The sequence below is a fragment of the Miniopterus schreibersii genome (assembly GCF_964146895.1).
Source record: "Miniopterus schreibersii genome assembly, chromosome: 18".
Classification (NCBI taxonomy): Eukaryota; Metazoa; Chordata; class Mammalia; order Chiroptera; family Miniopteridae; genus Miniopterus; species Miniopterus schreibersii.
The window spans coordinates 2,102,026-2,121,902 of NC_138121.1; the positions used below are offsets into that span (position 1 = coordinate 2,102,026).

General features: G+C 59.2%; 1 protein-coding gene across 1 annotated transcript; it reads right to left on the reverse strand.

The window, feature by feature from the left end:
* Positions 1–4,001: 4,001 nt before the first annotated feature.
* CACNG8 (calcium voltage-gated channel auxiliary subunit gamma 8) lies at positions 4,002–14,478 on the reverse strand (the record flags this gene model as incomplete). The annotated part of the gene is made up of 4 exons (XM_081118351.1): positions 14,295–14,478; positions 7,369–7,452; positions 6,220–6,360; positions 4,002–4,747 (listed from the first exon to the last, which is right to left on the reverse strand). The coding sequence occupies exons 1-4, from the start codon at positions 14,461–14,463 to the stop codon at positions 4,002–4,004; spliced, it is 1,140 nt and encodes a 379-aa protein (XP_080974477.1). The 5' UTR covers positions 14,464–14,478.
* Positions 14,479–19,877: the final 5,399 nt, after the last annotated feature.

Genomic DNA, 19,877 nt, shown 5'->3' on the forward strand with positions numbered 1-19,877 from the left:
CCGCCGCCCCCACCCTCCGGCTATTTCAGGCCCGACCCGTAAATAACACCAGCACCTGTCGCCGGGCGCCTGTTGCCATAGGGATCCCGGGTATTTTAAGGAGACAAGGGGAGCGGGAGGGGCTGGGGGCCGGGTCCCGACCGGGCTGGAGCCTGAAGGGACATTTGTTTCCTTAAGGGGCCCGCGCGGGAGCTGAGGGTCCCATCTCCCCAACGCGGGCAGGGAGCCGGGGTTTCTGTCCCGAACAGGCCCAGCTGAACTGCTGGATCCGAGGGAGGAGGGCCTGGGGCCTGGACCCCAGGGTCTGAGGGAGGAGGGGCTGGGGCCTGGACCCCAGGGTCTGAGGGAGGAGGGGCTGGGGCCTGGACCCCAGGGTCTGAGGGAGGAGGGGCTGGGGCCTGGACCCCAGGGTCTGAGGGAGGAGGGGCTGGGGCCTGGACCCCAGGGTCTGAGGGAGGAGGGGCTGGGGCCTGGACCCCAGGGTCTGAGGGAGGAGGGGCTGGGACCTGGACCCCTGGGTGTGAGGGAGGAGGGGCTGGGGCCTGGACCCCTGGGTCTGAGGGAGGAGGGGCTTCGGGCCTGGACCTCTGGGTGTGAGGGAGGAGGGGCTGGGACCTGGACCCCTGGGCCTGAGGGAGGAGGGGTTGGGGCCCAGATCCTGGGCTCTTGAAGGTGGGACCACAGATTCCTGAGCTGGGGTCCTAGGCTCCCCGGAGGTAGAAAGGTCAGGCCCAGAGAGAGGCTGGTTGTCGGTAGCAGTGGGAAGCAGAGCCGCAGTTCTCTTCATCGAGTTTATTAGCCCAGCACCCAGAGGACTTTCCATGCAGTTTTGCTCCCCCAGGGGCAGGGACAGGACAGCCGTGTGGAATGGCAGCAGGGGCTTGTCTTTCACCCTTTCACCCCGACCCTCAGCCCTTGTGCAGACGGCCCAGGTGGGACCCACCTTCAGCAACTCCTCTGCCCACAGCTGGCTGCTCTAGGCAGCTGGTGCACTCGGCCTTCTCTGGGCGCCCTGTGCTGCCTCCGTGGGAGCACGCACCGCCCTGGGGTGTAACTGTGTGCATCTGTGAGCTCCCTCCAGCCTGGGGCAGGGCCCAGGTGCCCGAGGAACTCACCTCACCCTCAGCACCGCCTAGCCCAGGACCACACAGGCGGCCTTAGGAAATGTGCACTAGGCGAGGTGAATGAATGAATGAATGAGCGAGCAAATGAATGAAGTGAGATGGTGATGCAGGCATCCCCTCCCAAGCTAAGGAAAGTGCCCCCATCAGAGCACAGCCCCCTCTGAGATCTAATTGGCTGCCCCACCTGTCTCCAGATCCAGGCAGCTCAGAGGTGCAGGGCCTCAAGGTACCTCGAGGGCCTCAGGGAATTGCTTGAATGAGTGAAACCTGTCTTTTCCTTCAGGTCACCGGGTCTCCCCAGGCCTCCCCAGGCTCCAGAGGGGGTCTGGGTGTGCTTGGTGCTGGTGGCAGCATGGACGGAGCAGGGCAGGGACCACCTGCCCCCTGAATCCATGTCTCCTCTGGGCCCTGGGCCTCCCCATCTCTCTTAATCCATCTGCTATAACAGTTCTCATTTCAGGGTGCACTTTCTGTCCCCCATCTTCCCATCTGCCAGTCTCCCTGTCTCTCCTTTCACAGAAAGGGTATGAACTTTCTTTGGTATGGAAGTCCCTGTCACACCAAAAGGATGGCCTGGTCTCCTTGCCCTCCACCCTCCCTCCCTCATTCTTTCTGCCACTTGAGCAGGGCCCCAGTCCCCATCCTTGTATTGCAATGATCTCATCAAACCAAATGGTCGCTTTTGGAATTTTCCATTCTCAGCAGCAAGGCGGGTTTCCTCCTGGACCCCGCCTGCTTCGTGGTCATCCCTCTCCCCCTCTGCTATATTTCCTTCTGACCTGGATGTAGGTGCCCCCACCCAGGCTCTGGCTGGGGGGTGAGTTCTCTGCCTGAATTCACCTCCTACGTCACCTAATCCAGTCTCAGGGCATTAAATGTCTCCTATATGCTGACCTTTCCAAAATTTATATTTCTAGCCATGACCTGTCCCCCAGCTCCAGTCTCACATTTCCAACTGGTGACCTGATACCCCAACTTGGGTTCCCTACAGGCATCTCCAAAGGATGCTCGATTCCTCCACCCAACCCAGACTCCTTCCCCCGTGGCCCCCAGGGCCTGCCCAATGAAGAGTTCCTGTCCTCCCCTCACCATGGCTCCTCACTCCCTCTCCTACAGCATCCAGTTCATGCCTGTAGGTTCTGCCTCCAGAATCCCATTGCTCTCCCTCCTCTCTGACTCCATGTGGGTCCAGGCCACCAGCAGCCCGAACTGGACAAGAGCCCCCTAACGCCTCACACGCCTTGCTGCCACTTCCACTCCTTCACCGATGCTCAGCACAACACGGTTCTGTGATTTTGGTTTTTTAATAGAAATAGAATCATGTCGAGCCTGTGCTCAGCCCGTGGAGTCTAGACAGTCACGTTTCTTCCTAGGGCTAAAGGCCCCAGGCCTGTTCTGACCTCACCCTTGTTAGTTAACCTGCCCGCCTCCTCGGAGCATCCTGGCCAACCTGGGAGTCCTGGGCTTTTGTGCAGCCTTTGTCCCTGTTCCATTTCTTCTCCCAACCCCAGACTGTTTCAAAGTGACCCCCGCAGGGAGGTCTTCTCTACCACCCTGCTCCATCACTGTCACCCCATCTGGCTCGCTTTTTAAAGCAGTTCCCTGGGACTGAGATTCTCTCCCTTGCCTCTCCTATACTTATGTGATTATTTGCTTTTCTCCCACGAGTGTGAGTTTCAAGAGCCAGTGCCCGTGTTTGATGCTGAATTGCAGGGTGTCTCCGCCTCTCATCTCTGAGTTCCTGCCTCCCCTTTGTACACCATTCACGTTGCACTCCCGCTGAGGGCCATTCATTCCAGGGCTCCCCACTGCCCCCAGAACAAAATCTAAACTCCCTTCCTAACCTACAAGTCCCTGGGAAGCCTGGCCCTGTCTGTGCCTCCAGCCTCATCTTGTTCCATCTGCACCTGGCTCACTACACACACACACACACACACAGCCTTCCCTGGAAGCTCCTCCTGCCCCAGGGCCTTTGCATATGCTGTTCTCTGGCTGAAACACTTCCCCTGCAGCATCACCTGGCTGCTTCTTGCCATCCTATCTGTGTAAGCTAAAACACCCCTTCCTTTTAAACTGGATTAAGCCCCACTTCCCATGGAGCATATTGTAGCATTTTGGATTTTTCCTATGTCCTAATTGTAATTTACTGTTTGTAGACACAATTCCTTGATTAACGCACACGATGTAAACTCTCTGAGGTCGGTGGGGACTGTCTCTTTTCCTCCCTTCTGTAGGCTCAGCATTCAGCACAAAGCCTAGCACTTAGGTACACAAATAAATTGCTGGTAATGACCGAACCAGTCACTCTGTGCCTGTTTACATCCTCGCAGTGCCGTCCTGGTACACAGCAGGCGCTTAATAAACCCTTGCGCCGTAATGAACGGAAAGCGAATGAACCTCCAGGCCTCGTCGCTCCGCCTTTCGGCATCTCGTCTCTTCACCTGACTCTTTATAGAGAGCGCGTATATAGTTTGTAGGTATAACGATATATTTGTGTGTTATGGGCCCCTCTCCAGGAGTTGGGCTGGGCTGGGAGTCCCTCCCTCCCCCCGCCCCGCCCCCACATGCACACAGCAAAACATTAAAAAGAAAACATCTCAAAACTGCAAAAAACACCACAGCCCTCCCCCCCACCCAATCCCACAAAAAAATAAAACACGACGCTCCCTCACGCGGGCCCCTCCCTTCCCCTCCCGTCCCCCTCCCTCTGGGTCCCTGATCCGAGGGCGCGGGCGCTCCCGCACGCCTGCGGGGCGGGGGCGCGGGGGGAAGGCCCAGCAGTCTCCAGCGCGCTCACGGGGAGGGAGGGGGCCCCCGACCCCTGGCAGCCCCGTTGCACGCGCGCCCGCGCACGCGCCCCGGCGCCCCCGCGCGCCCCTACACCGGCGTGGTTTTCCTGTTGAGCGTGTTGGTGTTGGAGGCGGCGGCCTCCTTGGCCAGGGTCCCGGGGGCGGGCGCGGCGGGCGCGGGCGGGGCGGGCGCGGGCGCGGCGGGCGGCCCGGTGACCGTGACCGTGACGCCGCCGCTCGCCTCCTTGGGGAAGGCGTTGTGCAGCGTGAGGAAGCCGGGCGCCCCCCCGCGGTCCCGCTCGGCGCCCGCCCCGCCGCCGCCGGCGCCCGCGCCCCCCGCCGAGCCGCCGAACGCCCCGCCGCCGCCGGCGCCCGCCAGCCCCGCCGCCACGCTGCCCTTGGACGGGTCGCGGCTGAGCGTGTACATGGAGATGTCCGTGGAGGCGAAGCCCGGGCCCCCGGCGCCGCCGGGAGACACGTCCCGCGACGGCGACGGCTCGCTGGAGCGGGAGCTAGAGCGGGAGCGGCGGCGGTAGCGGAAGCGGTAACTGGGCAGACGGAGGATGGCCGAGGGGCCGCTCCCGCCACTGCCGCCCGCGCCCCCGCCGGCCTTGAGCAGGTCCGAGCGAGACTGGCAGTGCGCCTCGCGGCTGCGCTCGATGTAGATGTTGACGGCCAGCACGCCGATCACCTCGGCCAGGATGAACGACAGCCCGCCGAAGTAGAAGGACCAGCCGTACGAGTAGTGGCTCTTCTTCTCGTCGTCGCGCTTGGGGCCCGGCTCGCCCGCGTTGGCCGAGATGTACACGATGACGCCGATGATGTTGCTCAGGCCTGGGCGGGGACGGTCAGAGGGAGCCTCTAGGCCACCCCGGCCCCGCCCCGGGCCCGCCCCCGGAGGTCTAAGCCCCACCCCGGCGGTCTAGGCCCCGCCCAATGGCCTGAGCCCCGCCCCAGGTGGTCAGTCCCCGCCCCCACGTAGCCTAAGACACGCCCCAAGTGGTCCAGACCTCAGCCTGTCAGGTCTAACCCCGCCCCTAGATAGCCTAAGGCCCACCCCCAAGATGGCCCAGGCCCCGCCCGGACTGTTCTAAACTGCACCCCCAGATGGTCTAAGGCCCGGCCCGGACTGGTCTAAACTGCACCCCCAGATGGTCTAAGGCCCGGCCCTTATTAATTCAGACCCCGCCCCCGACGGTCCACATCCTCCGCCCCAGCTGGTCCACGTCCCGCCTTAAGATGGCCTAGGCCCCGCCCCCCGGGTAGCCTAGGCCACACCCCGCAGGGCCCAGACCCACCCTGGCTGGCCCAGGCCCTCCTCTGATTGGTCTAACATCACCCTTCCCGTTAGACATCTGGGTTTCCCCGAGGCCCACCCTCTGCTAGTCTAAGCTCTTAGTGAGGGGATCCCGCTCCGACGCCAGGCCCTGACCCCGGCTGACCGAAACTCCTTTCATGGTTACCGTACCCGTCTGGTTGCCTTCTCTCTTCTAGCCCCTCCCACCGCTAGTCTAAAGTGCATCCTTATTGGAGCAGGTGCCGTTTCCACTCTAAGTCCAGCCTCCGGATTGCTCGACAGCGCCCCCCGCGGGTCTAGGCCGGGCTCTTCCCCAGTCCCAGGCCGAGCAAGCCCCGTCTCCTGCAGGTCTTGGTCCATCCTCAAAGTACCCCCAGCTCTTTATGCTAATTCCTCTCCCTTCTCCGGGTTCCCCCACTTCAAAAGATCTCTGCTCCCCCCCCCCCCCCCCCGAACTTCGCAGCACTACTCATTTCGGGTAGAAAGGGCGTCTTACTCCTTAATGAGCTGCCTCACTCAGAGCTGGTCTGGAGGGTTTCCCAGGAGCAGCCCCTTCCTAAAGGATCCGCCAGGAGCCACAAGGCCCTACCCACTAAAGTAGGCTCCTCCCCGTCTGCGTCCAGATCACTTTCTCCCTCTGAGGGCTGGTCTTCCACTGTCCAGCCCGCCCCTCGGTCTTCAAGACCCCAGTGATGTCTGAAAGCCCAAGCTGCTCCTCTTGCGTCAACAGAAGCGCGGGCTTTGGAACCTAAACTCCCCGCATCCCAGATTACGCGCTAGACACCTGTCTGTGCTGGGTTCACTCCCCCGGAAACAGCGCGAAAGCGACACCCGCCTTGCCCAGCGGGTGGCGGTGGAGCTGGGGAAGAGCCTAGGCGGGCTCCCGGCCCCAGGGGGCGCCCGGGGCACGGTGGCTTTACACACACACACACACACACACACACACACACACACACACGGCGGCGTGGGTGGGCTGCCCCGACGGCCGCCCCCTCCCTCTGCCTCTCACCTGCTGCCACGAACAGGATTCCTGCGCCCAGAATGATGTTCCTCTTGGACTTGTAGACCCGGGAGGCCGCCACGCACACGCCCCCCAGCAGCAGCAGGATGGCGCTGAGGATGGGGAAGATGCTGGAGGCCCGGACGACTCCTGCGAGGGAGAAAGGAGAGCAGGGGGAGACAGAGGGAAGGGGTGGGCGCCAGGGCGGTCAGATCTGCCTGCCCCCCGCCCCCCAGGGCTGCGCCTCCGGCCTCCTCTCGCCGCCAGGGTTCCCCCTAGTTCTGCAGTTTCCTCTCTGCCTGCGTCCCGGTTGTTTCATTCATTCTTTTTAACACTCCTCTATTTCTCCGTCTGATTTCCTTTTTCTGTCCCCTTTTTCTTTCTTCCTAGGTCTATTTTGCTCTCTCCTACCCCCCCTTTTTTCCCTCTAAATCACCCCCTCTCTTTCTCTGAACTTCTCTCTTTCTCTGGGGCCCCCTCCCTTTCTCTTTCCCCACCTCATGGTCTCTCCCCCTCTGCATTTCCTTCCTTTCCTCCGGACCCCTCTATCCGACCTGTTACTATGTCTCCCCCTCCTCCTCTCCTTCCTGCCTGGCTGCCTCTCTCTCTGGGTGTCTCTTTTCTCTCTCCCTCCCTCCTCTCTCCACCCCACCCCCTTTCTGTCTGGCTTCACTTATAGCTCTGGGGTTCTCTCCTTTCTCTCTCCCTCTCTCTCTGCAGTCCTTTCCACCCACCCCCCAAACCCTAGGCAAAGAGATTTTGCGATTTCTGAGCTCGGCGGAGGCCACAGCCAATCATAATTCAGGATTTGCCGCGTTCTCGGAGTAGCTGCCAATCGCATCACAGGCTTCCCCAGCCCGCTCCCGAGAGTGGCCAGATGACAGCCCAGGGCGCAGCGGCCAATCCCAGCCCAGAGAGCCACAGTGCGGCGGCCAATCAGCTCCCGGGATCCCTCCTCAGCCCGCCCCGAGGTGAGAGGAGGGGGCGGGAGAGGGACCTCTGGGCCAATCCGGGACCAGAGGATCTCAGTGTCTGGACTTGGATTAGCTGGCACGCTCATCTCTGCGTGTCCACCTGACTGCCAGTCCCGTCCCGTCCCCCCCCACCGCCACCCTCCTTGCCTGCAGTCCCCCGACTGTGTCCCTGACCCCAACGTACGGAGTAGATACTCCGCGCTGTCATGGTCGTAGTCAGTGTCCTCCGGAAAATGGTTGATCTTCACGCAGACGCCTCTTTTCAGCCCTGGAGGGGGATGGGGGCGACTTAAGAGTTGGGGGAACCACCTGTGAGAGAAGACCCCCCCCTTCCCCCGACCGCCCCCCCTCTCAGTTGGAAGACAAAAAGTCCTGGCTCCTGACCCTTTCTCAACATCTGGGACAAACTGTCAACCTCTCTGGCCTCAGTTTCCTCACCAGTTTTTAAAAAAATAAATCCCTGGCCTGTGTGGCTCAGTTGGCTGAGCGTCCCCCGGGGCACCGAGAGGTCCCCCATCGGATTCGCAGTCAGGGCACATGCCCGGGGTTGCAGCCCGGATCCCCATAGGGGGCGTGTTTTTCTCTCATCATCTATGATTCTCTCTCTCAACCCCCTCCTTCCTCTCTCTAAAAAAATCAATAAAAACAAATTTTTTAAAAACTGGGGGGGGGGGGGGAATCCAAAACTCACTAAAAAGCCACAAGGCAAGGATCTCTTCCTCTCTGGCCTCCTGCTTCCCCCGCTACGAGAAGGCGTTGACTTCAGCAATGTCAAGGCGCCCTTCTAAGCCTGAGCCCGCGTCTGAAAATGCGTGGGAAAGCCAAGGAGGCGGCCGAGGGCGAGGAAGACTACATTTCCCATGAGGCCCTGTGAAGCCTTGAGTCCCATCGTGGGGAGAGCAGCCCCGGTGGCTCATGAGAGTTGTAGTCTCTTCGGTCCTGCGTATAAGGAGAGGGATTCCCAGGGTCTCACCTGGAGCCCCCGGGAAGGCGAGGGCGTGATGGGAGCAAACAGAGGCATGGGGGGGGGCTGGGGGTGCCTCTAAGGATCATTCAGCCTCACCCCCTTGGTCCGCCCCAGAACCCTATCCTCAGATCCTGGACCGCGCACCTTTAGGAAGCTCTCATCTCCTACTCGAGGACAGTGCCTGTTCTAACACACAGCTGGAGGCTGCTATATAAATACGCGTAAATATAAACACATTTCGTTCCCTCGATTCTCCGGGCTCCTTCCACACTCCAGGCTGTGAGACAGTCCGCTCAGACTCTTCACTGGTGAAAACTTACCCTGCAAGGGGCAGCTCACGGGCGCCTCCTGGAGGAAGCGGGGCCCGGGCCCGCGCATGCGCACAGGCATTCACTCCTCCCCCTCAAGTTCAGCGCGGTTCCCTGTCTGGGGTGCAGCGGCTCCCTGTGCTACCCCCTTGGGGCATGCAACGGGTTGATTGAGGAGTGAGCAAGCTGAGAGTTTCTGCAAGGCGGGGGTGGGGTGCATGGCGTCTGAATCGTCTGTGTGTCCCTAGCTTTGCCTGGCTCAAGAAATGGGTGTCGGATGGATGGATGGATGGATGGATGGATGGATGGATGGATGGATGGATGGATGGATGGATGGACGAACGAATGAATGGATGGATGATAGAAGGATATTCAAGGCAGATGACAGGGAAAGGAATGGCAGTAAAGACAGGGACTGGGAAGGGGTATAAGGCAGTGAGTAATTCTGCTAAGAGCTAACATTGTTAAGTGGTGGATGAGCTCATCCGGAGCTCCCCAGAGTCCCATGAAATAGATAACATTATTGGTGTCCTGCAGTGGCCAGACACCGGGAATCAGAGTCCCACTGCTTGACAATGAAGCCCCATTCCATCACGCCCTTGTTCTGTGACCCTGTTGGCGTTATTAGGTCAAATGGCTTCAGTTCCTTCACCTATAAAAAGGGAATGATAAGACCTGCCCCTCGCAGGGTTGTTGTAAGGGGTGAACTCAGGCAGAGGTTTAGCTCTGCCTGGGTCACAGTTAAGTGCTCGGTCACCATCAGTCGACATCTCCACTGTCGCGATGAGGAAACAGAGGCACAGGAAGGGCCCCTCCGTTCTCAGCGGATGGTGGTGGAGGCAGATACAGCAGTTTGCCTGCTTGGGTGTAAGCACGTGGGCTGTTCAACACTGTACCCCCAGCACCTAGAGCGATGCCTAGCACACAGCAAGGGCCCGATTAATGTTCTTATGGAAGGACGATTGAATGGGCCAAAAAGCACGTGAAAATGTACGCAACATCACTAATCATTAGGGAAATGCAGATCGAGACCACCACGTGCCGGGCCGGTGTGGCTCAGTGGTTGGAGCATCGTTCTCATCACCAAGAGATCACGGGTTCGGTTCCCAGTCAGGGCACAAGCCCAGGCTTCGGGCGCCATCCCCGATCGATGTCTCTGTCTCATCAATGGTTGTTTCTCCCTCTCCCTTCCGCTCTCTCTCTAAAAACATATTTTTTTAAAAAACACTATGAGATACCACCTCCTAGCCATTAGGATGGCCACGATAAAAATAAAAGAAAAAACAAACAGAAAGTAACAAGAGTTGGCAAGTATATGGGACCCTTATGCACTGTTGGGGGGATGTAAAATGGAGTTGCTAAGGAAAACAGCATGGGGTTTCCTCAGAAAAATTAAAAATAGAATTACTATATGATCTAGCACCTCTACTTTGGGGCACATACTCAAAATAATTGAAAGCAGGGTCTCTAAGAAATACACCCGTTTTCATAGCAGCATTATTCACAATAGCCAAAAGCGACTCAAGTGTCCATCAGTGGGTGAGTGGATAACACGCAGCGTATACATTCGATGGAATATTACTCAGCTGTAAAAAAGGAGGGAAATCCTGACATAGACTACAACGTGAATGGGCCTTGAGGATATTATGCTAAGTAAAATATGCCCAATGCAGAAAGACAAATACTGTATGGTTCTGCTTCTATGAGTTACCCAGAGGAGGCAAATTCAGAGAGACGGGCTGGGGGAGAGGAAACGGGGAGTTATCGTTCCGTGGGGACGGAGTTTCAGTTTTACAAGATGCAAAGGGTTCTGGAGATGGGTGACGGTGATGGCTGCACAGCACCGTGAATGTGCTCAGCACCACTAAGCTGAGCACTGAAAAATGGTTCAAATGGCCCTGGCCAGTGTGGCTCAGTGGTTGGAGCGTCAACCCGTGCACCAAAGGGTCATGAGTTCGATTCCCAAAGGCATGTGCCTGGGTTGCAGGTTCGATCCCCAGCCCAGGTCCGGGAACGAATTGATGTGTCTCTCTCACATCGATGTCTCTCTCTCTCCACCCCCTTCTACTCTCTCTAAAAAGTCAATGGAAAAAATATCCTTGGGTGAGAATTAATTTTTTTTTAAAAAAAAGGTTAAAATGATCAATTTTATGTTATGTGCATTTTACAATTTTTTTAAATGATTGACTAAATGAATGAATATACACTTTTAGGAGGAAAGTCTTACCCGTCAGCACCTCCGTTGCAGAGGGGTAGGTAAGATTAGGGGTTCAAGTCCTCTCCTTTCCTGAGTGGGACCACAGTACCTCTCTCATGACATTAATGACAATTAAATGAGATTGAGCATGGAGAGCACAGGGCACAGGGACCCTCTGAGCAGAACAGTGGTGACAGAGGCATGACAGCTAGCACTTCCTGAGGGCTAACCACACAGCAGGCACAGCAGGCTCTGCTCCAAGCCACGGACAGGTAGTGACACACTCAGTGCTTACGATGAACCCCAGGGGAACGAGGCAATGACAGCCCCTTGCTCTACAGATGAGGAAACTGAGGCACGGAGTGGAAGAAGCTGCCAAGTCCCACATGGGTGGTAAGTCAAGGGGGAGATGCTGAAGCAGCCGGGCTTCAGAGGCCAGCATATTGAGGGCAGGGGAGCGCGGTGGCTTTGGTGGCTTTGGCAGCTTTGGTGGCTAGGAGCACAGGCTGTGGACGCACATGCCAGGGACGTCACTTTCCAGCTTTGTGGCTTTGGGACTTGAATGCCCCAGAGCCTCAGTTTCCTCATTTGAAAATTGATGACGAGCCGGCCGGTGTGGCTCAGTGGTTGAATGTGAACCTATGAGCCATGAGGTCAGGGTTCGGTTCCTGATCAGGGTACGTGCCCGGGCTCGATCCCCAGCAGGGAGTGTGCAGGAGGCAGCTGGTCAGTGACTCTCTCACCTTTGCTGTTTCTATCTTTCTCTCCCTTCCTCTCTCTGAAATCAATAAAAACATATTGAAAAAATATATAGACATATTTATGAAGTGATGATGATGTGGTTCGATAAGAATTCAATGGAACACCCAGTCCAGCGCAGGACACATGGGGTATGGGGCTATGTGTGTGTCATATGACCCGACTGGGCTGGGGGCTTTCCATGCGCAGTGATGGGGTGATGTGTCCCCGAGTCTCCCCCAGGACCTGCCTAGGTTGGGGTGAAGGGGGAGCAGGCGAGGTGAGGACAGTGGAGAAGTGGGTCCCAGCTGGCTCTGCCCCTCGCGTGTGGGGTGGCCGTGCGGCTGACTCACTTCCCCTTTCTGGCCACCAGCTTCCTGCGCTGACAAACACAACCGATAACACCTTCCCCTGGCTCAGCCGGGAGGCCTGCAGAGTGCTGAGCACAGGGGCTTTGCGGAGGCGACTCGAACAAATGGTCTGTGGGCCCAGGGCACTGTGTCTTAACAGAGGACCCAGGACTGTAGCTGCGATGCCCGGGGAGGGACTAGGCCCACACAGATGCCACCAGCGCTGGGTGACTCTTGGGCACTTGAAACATGGCAATGGAGATGAGCTGTGAGGGTAAAATACTCACTGATTTCAGACTTCATATGGGAAAAAAATGCATAAGGTTTCATTAACTTTTTACATTGATTCCATGTTAAAATGAAATGTTGGCTCTGCCAGGTTAAATAAAATATGTTGTTAGCCTTCATGTGAGTGCTTTCTATTGTATAAACGATATTCGTTGGACCTGTTTCTGTTTACTTGTGTTTTTTAAAATATATTTTTATTGATTTCAGAGAGAGGAAAGGAGAGGGAGAGAGAAAGAGCAATGGTGAGTCATTGATCCGCTGCCTCCTGCACGCCCCCTAGTGTGGGTCAAGCCCCAAACCCCGGCATGTGCCCTGACCGGGAATCCAACTGGTGACCTCTGGGTGCACAGGACTCAACCAACTGAGCCGCACTGGCCAGGGCTCTGGTTGCCTCTTAAGAGTGGACTAGCTCAGGTGGCAACCCTTCAACTAACTTTTTGGTTTCTGTCTCTTCTCATTCTCTAGGTGACCTCGCCCATTCATATGCCATGACCCTCACTTTGTGTCTCCAGCCCAGAGTGTCCCCTGAGCTCGGGCCTCATATCATATTGCCGACAGCATAGATCAGGGCTCCGCAAACTGTGGCCCATGGGCCAAACCCAGCGAAGAACAAGTTTTATGTTTTTTAAGTGACTGAAAAAGATGAAAAGAGACTATTTCATGGCACATGAATGATATGAAATTCAGATGTCAGTGTCCGCAAGTGAGGTCTGATGGGAACACAGCCACGGGGCCATTCACTCATGTATTGTCTCTGGTTGTTTTCAGGGGTGGTTGTGACAGAGACTACTCTCCACAAAGCCCAAAATACTGACTATATGGCACGTTACGGGGTTTTCACCATGCTGACCCCTGTCCTAGGTGACAGCTCTAATAGGCAGGTTAAATTTAACACATCCAGCCCTGGCCAGGTAGCTCAGTTGGCTGGAGCATTGTCCCAAGAAACCGAGGTTGCAGGTTTGATCCCCGTCAGGACACATACAAGAATCAACCAATGATGCATAGATAAGTGGAATAACAAATCCATGTTTCTCTCTCTCTCTCCCTTCTCTCTCTAAAATCAATCAATAAATAGAAATAAAACTACTTTATTAAAAAAATAGTTTCTGGCACATAGTATAAACTCAATAAATACTGGTTGTTGAATGAACGAACAAATGAGCCAATGATGGGCAGCACTCTAACTCTATGCCCTGCCCTGTCCTAGGGGTTAGGGGTTCCAGGACGCAAGGCCGCCTTCTTGGCTCTGTGCCTGCTGCTCAGTCAGACCAGCGAGGAACCCTGACCAAATGCCAACTAACGAGAAAAGCAGGTGGGGTGTGAGGCAATAGGGAATGGAGGCGACTGTGGGGAAACGGGCACGCACACACACACCCATGTCTTATCCAAAGAAGCAGCTGCTACTCAGCTACTCAGGTCCGGCGAGTCATGGCCAGGGCAGCCCCCGTGTTGTCAGTCTTGGGCTAGTTCAAAAGAAGCTGGAAATTGGATTTTTCCATGTGAAGCCTCTCTGTTTTTAAACATTGGCAACTGATTCAGATTTTGGTTTCTGTTAAACACTCCACATGCCAAACCAAGCATATCTGCAAATCCCGTCCATCAGACTTGAGTTCTCTTGGCTCTGTCCCATTCCCGGCTGGGTGACCTTGGGCAAGTGACTTAACCTCTCTGAGCCTCAGTTTTCTCATTCCCAGGAGGAGGGCGGCACCCAGCTCAGAGGACTAAAGGAGAGGATAACATTCCCTGCCCATCCCGAGTGCCCAGCCCAACAGAGGAGGGATGGGTGCAAAGGAGAGAGGGAGGAACGGGGGAGGAACCTCGGAGGGAGCCCTGGGCCAGGCGAGGCCCACAGCCTCAGGTCGCCGCCAGGGCTGCGAGGCCCAAAGGTGAACCCCAGAAGTGAACCCAAGAGGTGAACCCCAGGTGGATCGATGGCAGGCCCCGGGGCACAGAGGCAGAGGGAGCCCTAGGAGAGGGGCCTGGAGAGGGGGCGAGAGTAGGACCCAGGGAAAAAGAGAGCGGGAGCGAAGAAGGGGCGGAGGGAGGGTGGAGGGGGTGAGGGGAGCGGGAGAAAGGGCCTGAGCCCAGGGCCAGTGAGGCAGGGCCCCAGGCGCACAGGCAGGCCAAGGGGTCCGGAGGGGCCCTGAGCGGGGCGTGGGGGAGGCTGAGGGCGCACCCAGGCAGGGGCCAGGCCAGGGGGCGGGGGCGAGGGGGCGGGGCGGGCAGCGCGGGGACCCCGGCGAGGCCGGGGCGGGCGCCTACCTTCCAGGCAGCAGATGCGCCAGAGGCCCGAGTGCGTGAGGCCGCCGGGGTCCTTCTTCTCGGGGGGCCCGCCGCGGGGGGGCCCGTCGTCGCCCGCCGTGAGGTTGGTGGTGTTGCAGATGAAGGCGCGCGTGTACAGCCAGTAGTCGGTGCTGATGGCGATGGTCATGAGGCCGAAGGCGGCGAAGGCGCCCACCGTGGTCACCAGCACCTGCACCCCCTTCTCGCACCACAGGCCCCTCTCCTCGTTCCAGCGCTTCAGCGACTCCAGCTTGACCGCGGGCAGCCGGGGGGCCGCGGGCCACCACCGGGGCAGCGGGGGCGGGGCCGTGCCGGCGGCGGGGGGGCACAGCGCAGGCAGAAGCGGGGGCCGGGCCCGGGGGCGGGGGGCGGCGCGGGCGAGGGCGAGGGCGAGGGCGAGGCTCGGCCCGAGGGGTCAGAGCGCGGCCATGGTCACCGGCTGCCGGAGAGCGGGGTGAGGGTCAGGAGGCCCCCCGCCTCCCCGCACACCCTGGGCCCCAGCCCCCAGGGCCCCCCAGTTCCCCGGCCGTCCACACCCCTGCCCCCGCGCGCCCCACCGCCTCCCTTTCTGGGACCAGGTCAGCCCAGCTCAGGGGCCTTCCCGCCACCCCCACTCCAAGAGGCACCCACCGCCCCGGCTCTAGGACCCCCAACCCTCCCCTCTGCTCACTGCCCCCTTCCTCACCCCAAGGACCCCTCCTCTCCCTTCCTCCCTCCCTCCAAGGCCCCCCTCACCTTCTTCCCCTCCTCTCCCTCCTAGCCCCCCTCCTCACCCACCGCGTCCCCTCCTCAGGAATAGAAATCCCTCAGTCTCCTCTCGGCCAAAGAGTCTTCCCAAGAACCCTCACTGTTTGCACAACTCAGGAGAATCACGTGGTTACCAGGAACACCAGCCCCCCAAACATAGGCTCCTCCCCCGGAACCCCTTCCCCACGCATGCCAAGGGTTCCAGCCTCCAACCCACCTTGGAAAGGTCCCCAGAGCACCTGGGGAGAGCTGACACCTGAGTCCCACGGGAGGAATTCTGGTTGATGGGTCTGCTCTGGCGTAGCCCAGAGCATCTCAGCTTTGCAAAGCTCCGGGGAGGGGGGATTTTAACGGGCCACCAACACCACATTAGCCCCACTGGTTTAGAAGAGTGCCCCCACCTCCCTCACAGCCCTTCTAACAGCCCCTCCGTGTGCCTTGGGCTCCCTCCACCCCTACCAGGTCTTTGACCCAAGGAGACCCCCCACTCTTTCCTTTGCCCAAAGGAGTCTTCCGGATCTGGCCCCACCACCTCTCTACAACTTAGAGAAACTCCTCATGACCACCACCTCCCCGTCTCCATTAAGGAAAATTCCCTCCATGAGCTCCATGGCGTTTTCTACTCACAGGAATCCCTTCCTCCCGACCCCCAATTTCTCTCCATTCAGAATCTCCCAAGCTCTGACCTGTACCCCACCGCTGTCCGAGGAAGCCCACCTCCCCTGCCCAGCACCCCCACACTCCATCCCACTGCCCTCCCACCATCCCCCACTGCCTCCAACCCTCCCCACCAGGAGGCCCTTATTATTCCATCACAGGAGGTGAACCCCCCAACTCTAGCTCTCCCCAGCTCCCCTGGACCTCCCACTCTCCCCTCAAGTTACGGGAGCCTTCCCCCACCCCCTGCCTGGCTTCTCTGACATCATGAAGAATCCCCTTCACTCGGGCCTTTCTCCACCCGCTGTGACTCCCAGCACCTCAGCTACTCGGGAAAACCCCCTTCCTGTCCCCTGCAGGCTTCCCTCCTTGGGGCCACCCCCAGGACTGCCCAGCTACCTCACCTGTGTAGGAACGTACACCGAACACGCATTTTCTTCCAGATTTAAAAGGAGCCCCTTGGGGGACGGTGCCCCTGAGAAAAATTTCATCTATGGGACCACAACTCTTTCAGTGAGGCATAGCTCCCCCCCCACCCCACCCCAGGGTCCATTCATTCCCCGCCCAGTGGACCCACCACCACGCCCCAGCCCTGCCGTCTCGGGCGGCCCCAGCCCCTGCCAGGCGCGCCCTTCCCGCTCCCACTCGGTTTCCCAGGCTCCCTCCCCAAGCCCCTTTCAGACTTAACAGCCTGGAAGCCATGGGGGGGCCACGCCGGTCCCGGACCAGGGTGACCTTGGCCTCTTCCGACCCGTCGGCTGGCCCCCACTCGGTCTGCTCCCAGGGGTGGCTGAAAAGGTTATCTATGGGGGTGTCTCCATGGCAACTGGGCCCGGTGACCCACACGTGTTCCCTCCCCCACCCGGCTCCTGCGGCCCACACGCAGCCCCTACCCGGCCGTTCACCAGGCACTGGGCTCTGACGCCCCAGCACCCCTCTCCCAGGTGCTGCCCCTTCCTCCCTCACTCTCCAGGCCGGACACCCAGCTTCCTCTCTGGCCCCTGGGCCTTGTCCCCCCATCTGGGCCCCTCACCACCAGCAGGCCACCTCCACGGTCCCAGCTCATTTCTGCTCCCGCCTGGGTGAGCCTGTGGCCCCAGGACTAGCCCTCCTCCGGCCGGGCCCCTACAGCCCGGGACCAGGACGGGGTGGGAACGGGGCAAATGTGGGATATTCTCCATCAAAAAAGACTTGAGGATTTTCATTGTATCCATTGGGGGGCAACCCGCCTGGCTGTAGGGGCTGTTTCTTTAGTCCATCTGTCAGCGCCGGCAGAGGAGGAGGGAGCAGGGGACCCCCGATTCTAAAGCTTCCGGATGGGACAGGGGTCACCGTCCCCTCTCCCTCTGAAGGGGCCCAGCTCCTTCCTCCAGAATTAGGGGGGTCACAGAACCTTCGTTCTACATCCACCCACCTCCGATTGATGAAAAGATCTGTCTCACCTCTGGTAACGATAGGTCAACTCTCCGAAGCTCTGAGGAGGGGACGGCGAGCCCCCTGTCGGCACCCCCAGAAACACTCTGTGGCTCCCCGCTCTCACTGCTCCCCCTCCCCCAGAAGCGAGGGACCCAGGCGTCCGACCTGGTTGGGGGGCGGAGATGAGCAGGTTCACGGGAGAGGGGGTGCTGAGGTGGGAGGGGAGGCTGGGGGGTAGCTCCGAGCTGGGGCCCCAAGGGAGTGGGGGGTCGAGATGGGATAAAAAAGGTGAGGAGACAATTTGGTTCTCGTGTCGCCGGGTAAAGTGCGGAGCCGGAGGACGAGAGAGGAGGGAGGAGGGGGGGAGCCACTGAGGATGGGGGAGCCGCGGGGAGGGGTGGGGGAGGGAAGCGATTGGGGGGCAGGGTCTGGGTGGTAGAAGGAAGCTGGGGAGAAAGAGAGAGACCCGGGGAGGGAGGGAGAGAGACGAGGAGAAGCGGAAAGAGAGACTTGGAGACTGGGAAGCAGAAATGGGGGAGGGAGAAATTTGGGGGAGGCAGCGGCTGGGAGCAGAAGGAAGTTGGAGAGAGACACGCACACACCCAGAGAAATATCCAGAGAGAAGGGGACAGAGGCAGAGACCCAAAGAGAGAAGCCGAGAGGCTGGGGGAAGGGGGGGTGGGGGAGGGGGGCAAGGGAGAGGATGGGGGGGCAGGGTCTGGGTAACAGAAGGAGAGAAGAGACAGAGAGTCATCCAGAGAGGGGGAGGAGAGACAGATGGGGAGAGACAGACAGAGAGACAGAAAGGATGGGGGAGAGGGAGGGAATACGGGGGGAGAGACTGAGGATGGGGCAAGGTCTTGACAGAGAGAGGGAAGCTTTACGGAGAAAGAAAGGGGGCGAGGGAGAGAGAGGGAGAGTAAATGGGAGAAATTTAGGGGACAGGGGTGTGAGTGGCAAAAGGTGCCTGGAGACAGAAAGGCAGGTGCCACAGGAAAGCGAGAGACCCAAAGAGAGGGCCAGATGGAGAGAGCCTTGACCGGCCAGGGAGAGACCCAAGGAGCGAGCCCGCGGTGGAGACCCAGGAGGAGGCATGGAGAGGAAGGTGCGGGCAACGGGAGAGCCACGGAGGAGGCCGGAGGGAAAGCACGCCCCTGCCTCCCCGCCGCACCCCCAGCCCCGGCCCTGCCCCACCCCCATTCACAGCCCCCGCCCCCACCCCCACTAGCCTCCGTCGCTCCACAGCATCGCTCGCCGCCACCGCCTCTTCCTGTCGTCATGGCAACAGGATCCAGGCGCCCAGCCAAGGCTGGCACCGCGGCCGGAAACGAGGGGAGGGCCTTTCAGAAAGGACCCCGGGAGCTCGCCCCTTTCCCAAAATCCCAGGGAAGGCTCAAGCTCCCCGGCCTTCCCACCCCCCCACCCCCCCCAAGTGGCAAAGGCAAAGATGCCCTGAAAATAAAAAGGTATTTACAAGGTTAGCAAGCTTTCCAGCTGCACCAACAATTTTTTTTTTTTCTTACCCCCTCCCCACCCCTAACTCAGCTCGATTTCCCCAAGATGGGGGCAGGAGTGAAGGGCAAAGGTTAGGGCGCCAGGAGCTTGGGTGGCGGGAAGCCTGCCAGAAATCCCGGCTTGGGTGCAAGGGCTATGAAAAGAATTGGAACTGCCGGTGGGCAGGGAGTGAGACCACTCGAGGGGGAAAGTCAGCTGAGAGCAGAAAGTTTGGTCTTGGGTTCAAATCTCAGAGATGCCCCTGTGTGTGACCTTGGGCAAAACATCTCCTTTCTCCCCGCTATAATGGGGGCCACGCTGCCCCCAATTAAATGAAAACACCGAGGAGAGCAGGTCTTTGCACGCAGCCCTGGGCTAACAATGATCTCGGGGCCCTGTCCTCACGCTGACGCTGTCAGACCCTGAAAGCTGGCCAGCCGGCCGAGCCCGGGGCCGGGCAGCTTGCAGGCTCCCTTGTCTCCCGGAATTCTTAGAGAATCCTGGCCCGTGGGCACCGATGTTCCCAAATTACAGGTGAGCAGACTGAGGCCGGGAGATGGACAGTGGCTTGCCCGCATTCACCCAGGAATAAAAGGCAGAGCTGGGACGGAGCAGCCTCTGGGCGGGGGTTGCCAGGGGTGGTCAGCAGTGGGGGAACTTCAGAGTCACTTAACCAGCCATTCCCTGGGCAGCTCCTCCATTTGGGGGGCTGGCAGGAGACAGAGGTGGCCTGTGTCCCCCACACAGCCAATCGCCTCCCCCGGAAGAGCTCAGGTGTCCAGTGGGGTTTCTCTAGGCCAGTTGAATTACTCAGGGAAGGAGTTTCGAGAAGCCTGAAGACGCTCCTGGAGTAGAAGCGAGGAAACGCCAGCCTCAGGTTAGGGGCCTGGAGCTGCCGGCCCGCCCGAAGCGCCCGACCGCCAGAGGGGCTGCAGCTGCGGGCGACGTGGGGCCTGGTCGGAGCCCAGCGCTGGTGGTACAGGCTCTGGGTGGTTTGCATGGTAGCCCTGGCGATGGGTCCGGGCCAAGGGCTCCTCTCCTCTGTTCCCCGCGGGGTGGGGGTTGCATGCACCCTAAATCAGAAAGCGGAACAAGACCAACCAAAGCAGCTCCTTCAGAGGGGGAAGAACCAGGTGATAGAATCAGCCAGGGTTTCTAAACCTTGGGACTACTGGCACCTGGGCCGGATAATTCTCTGTTGCGGGGCCACCCTGCGCATTGTAGGAACTGGAGGAGCATCTCTGGTCT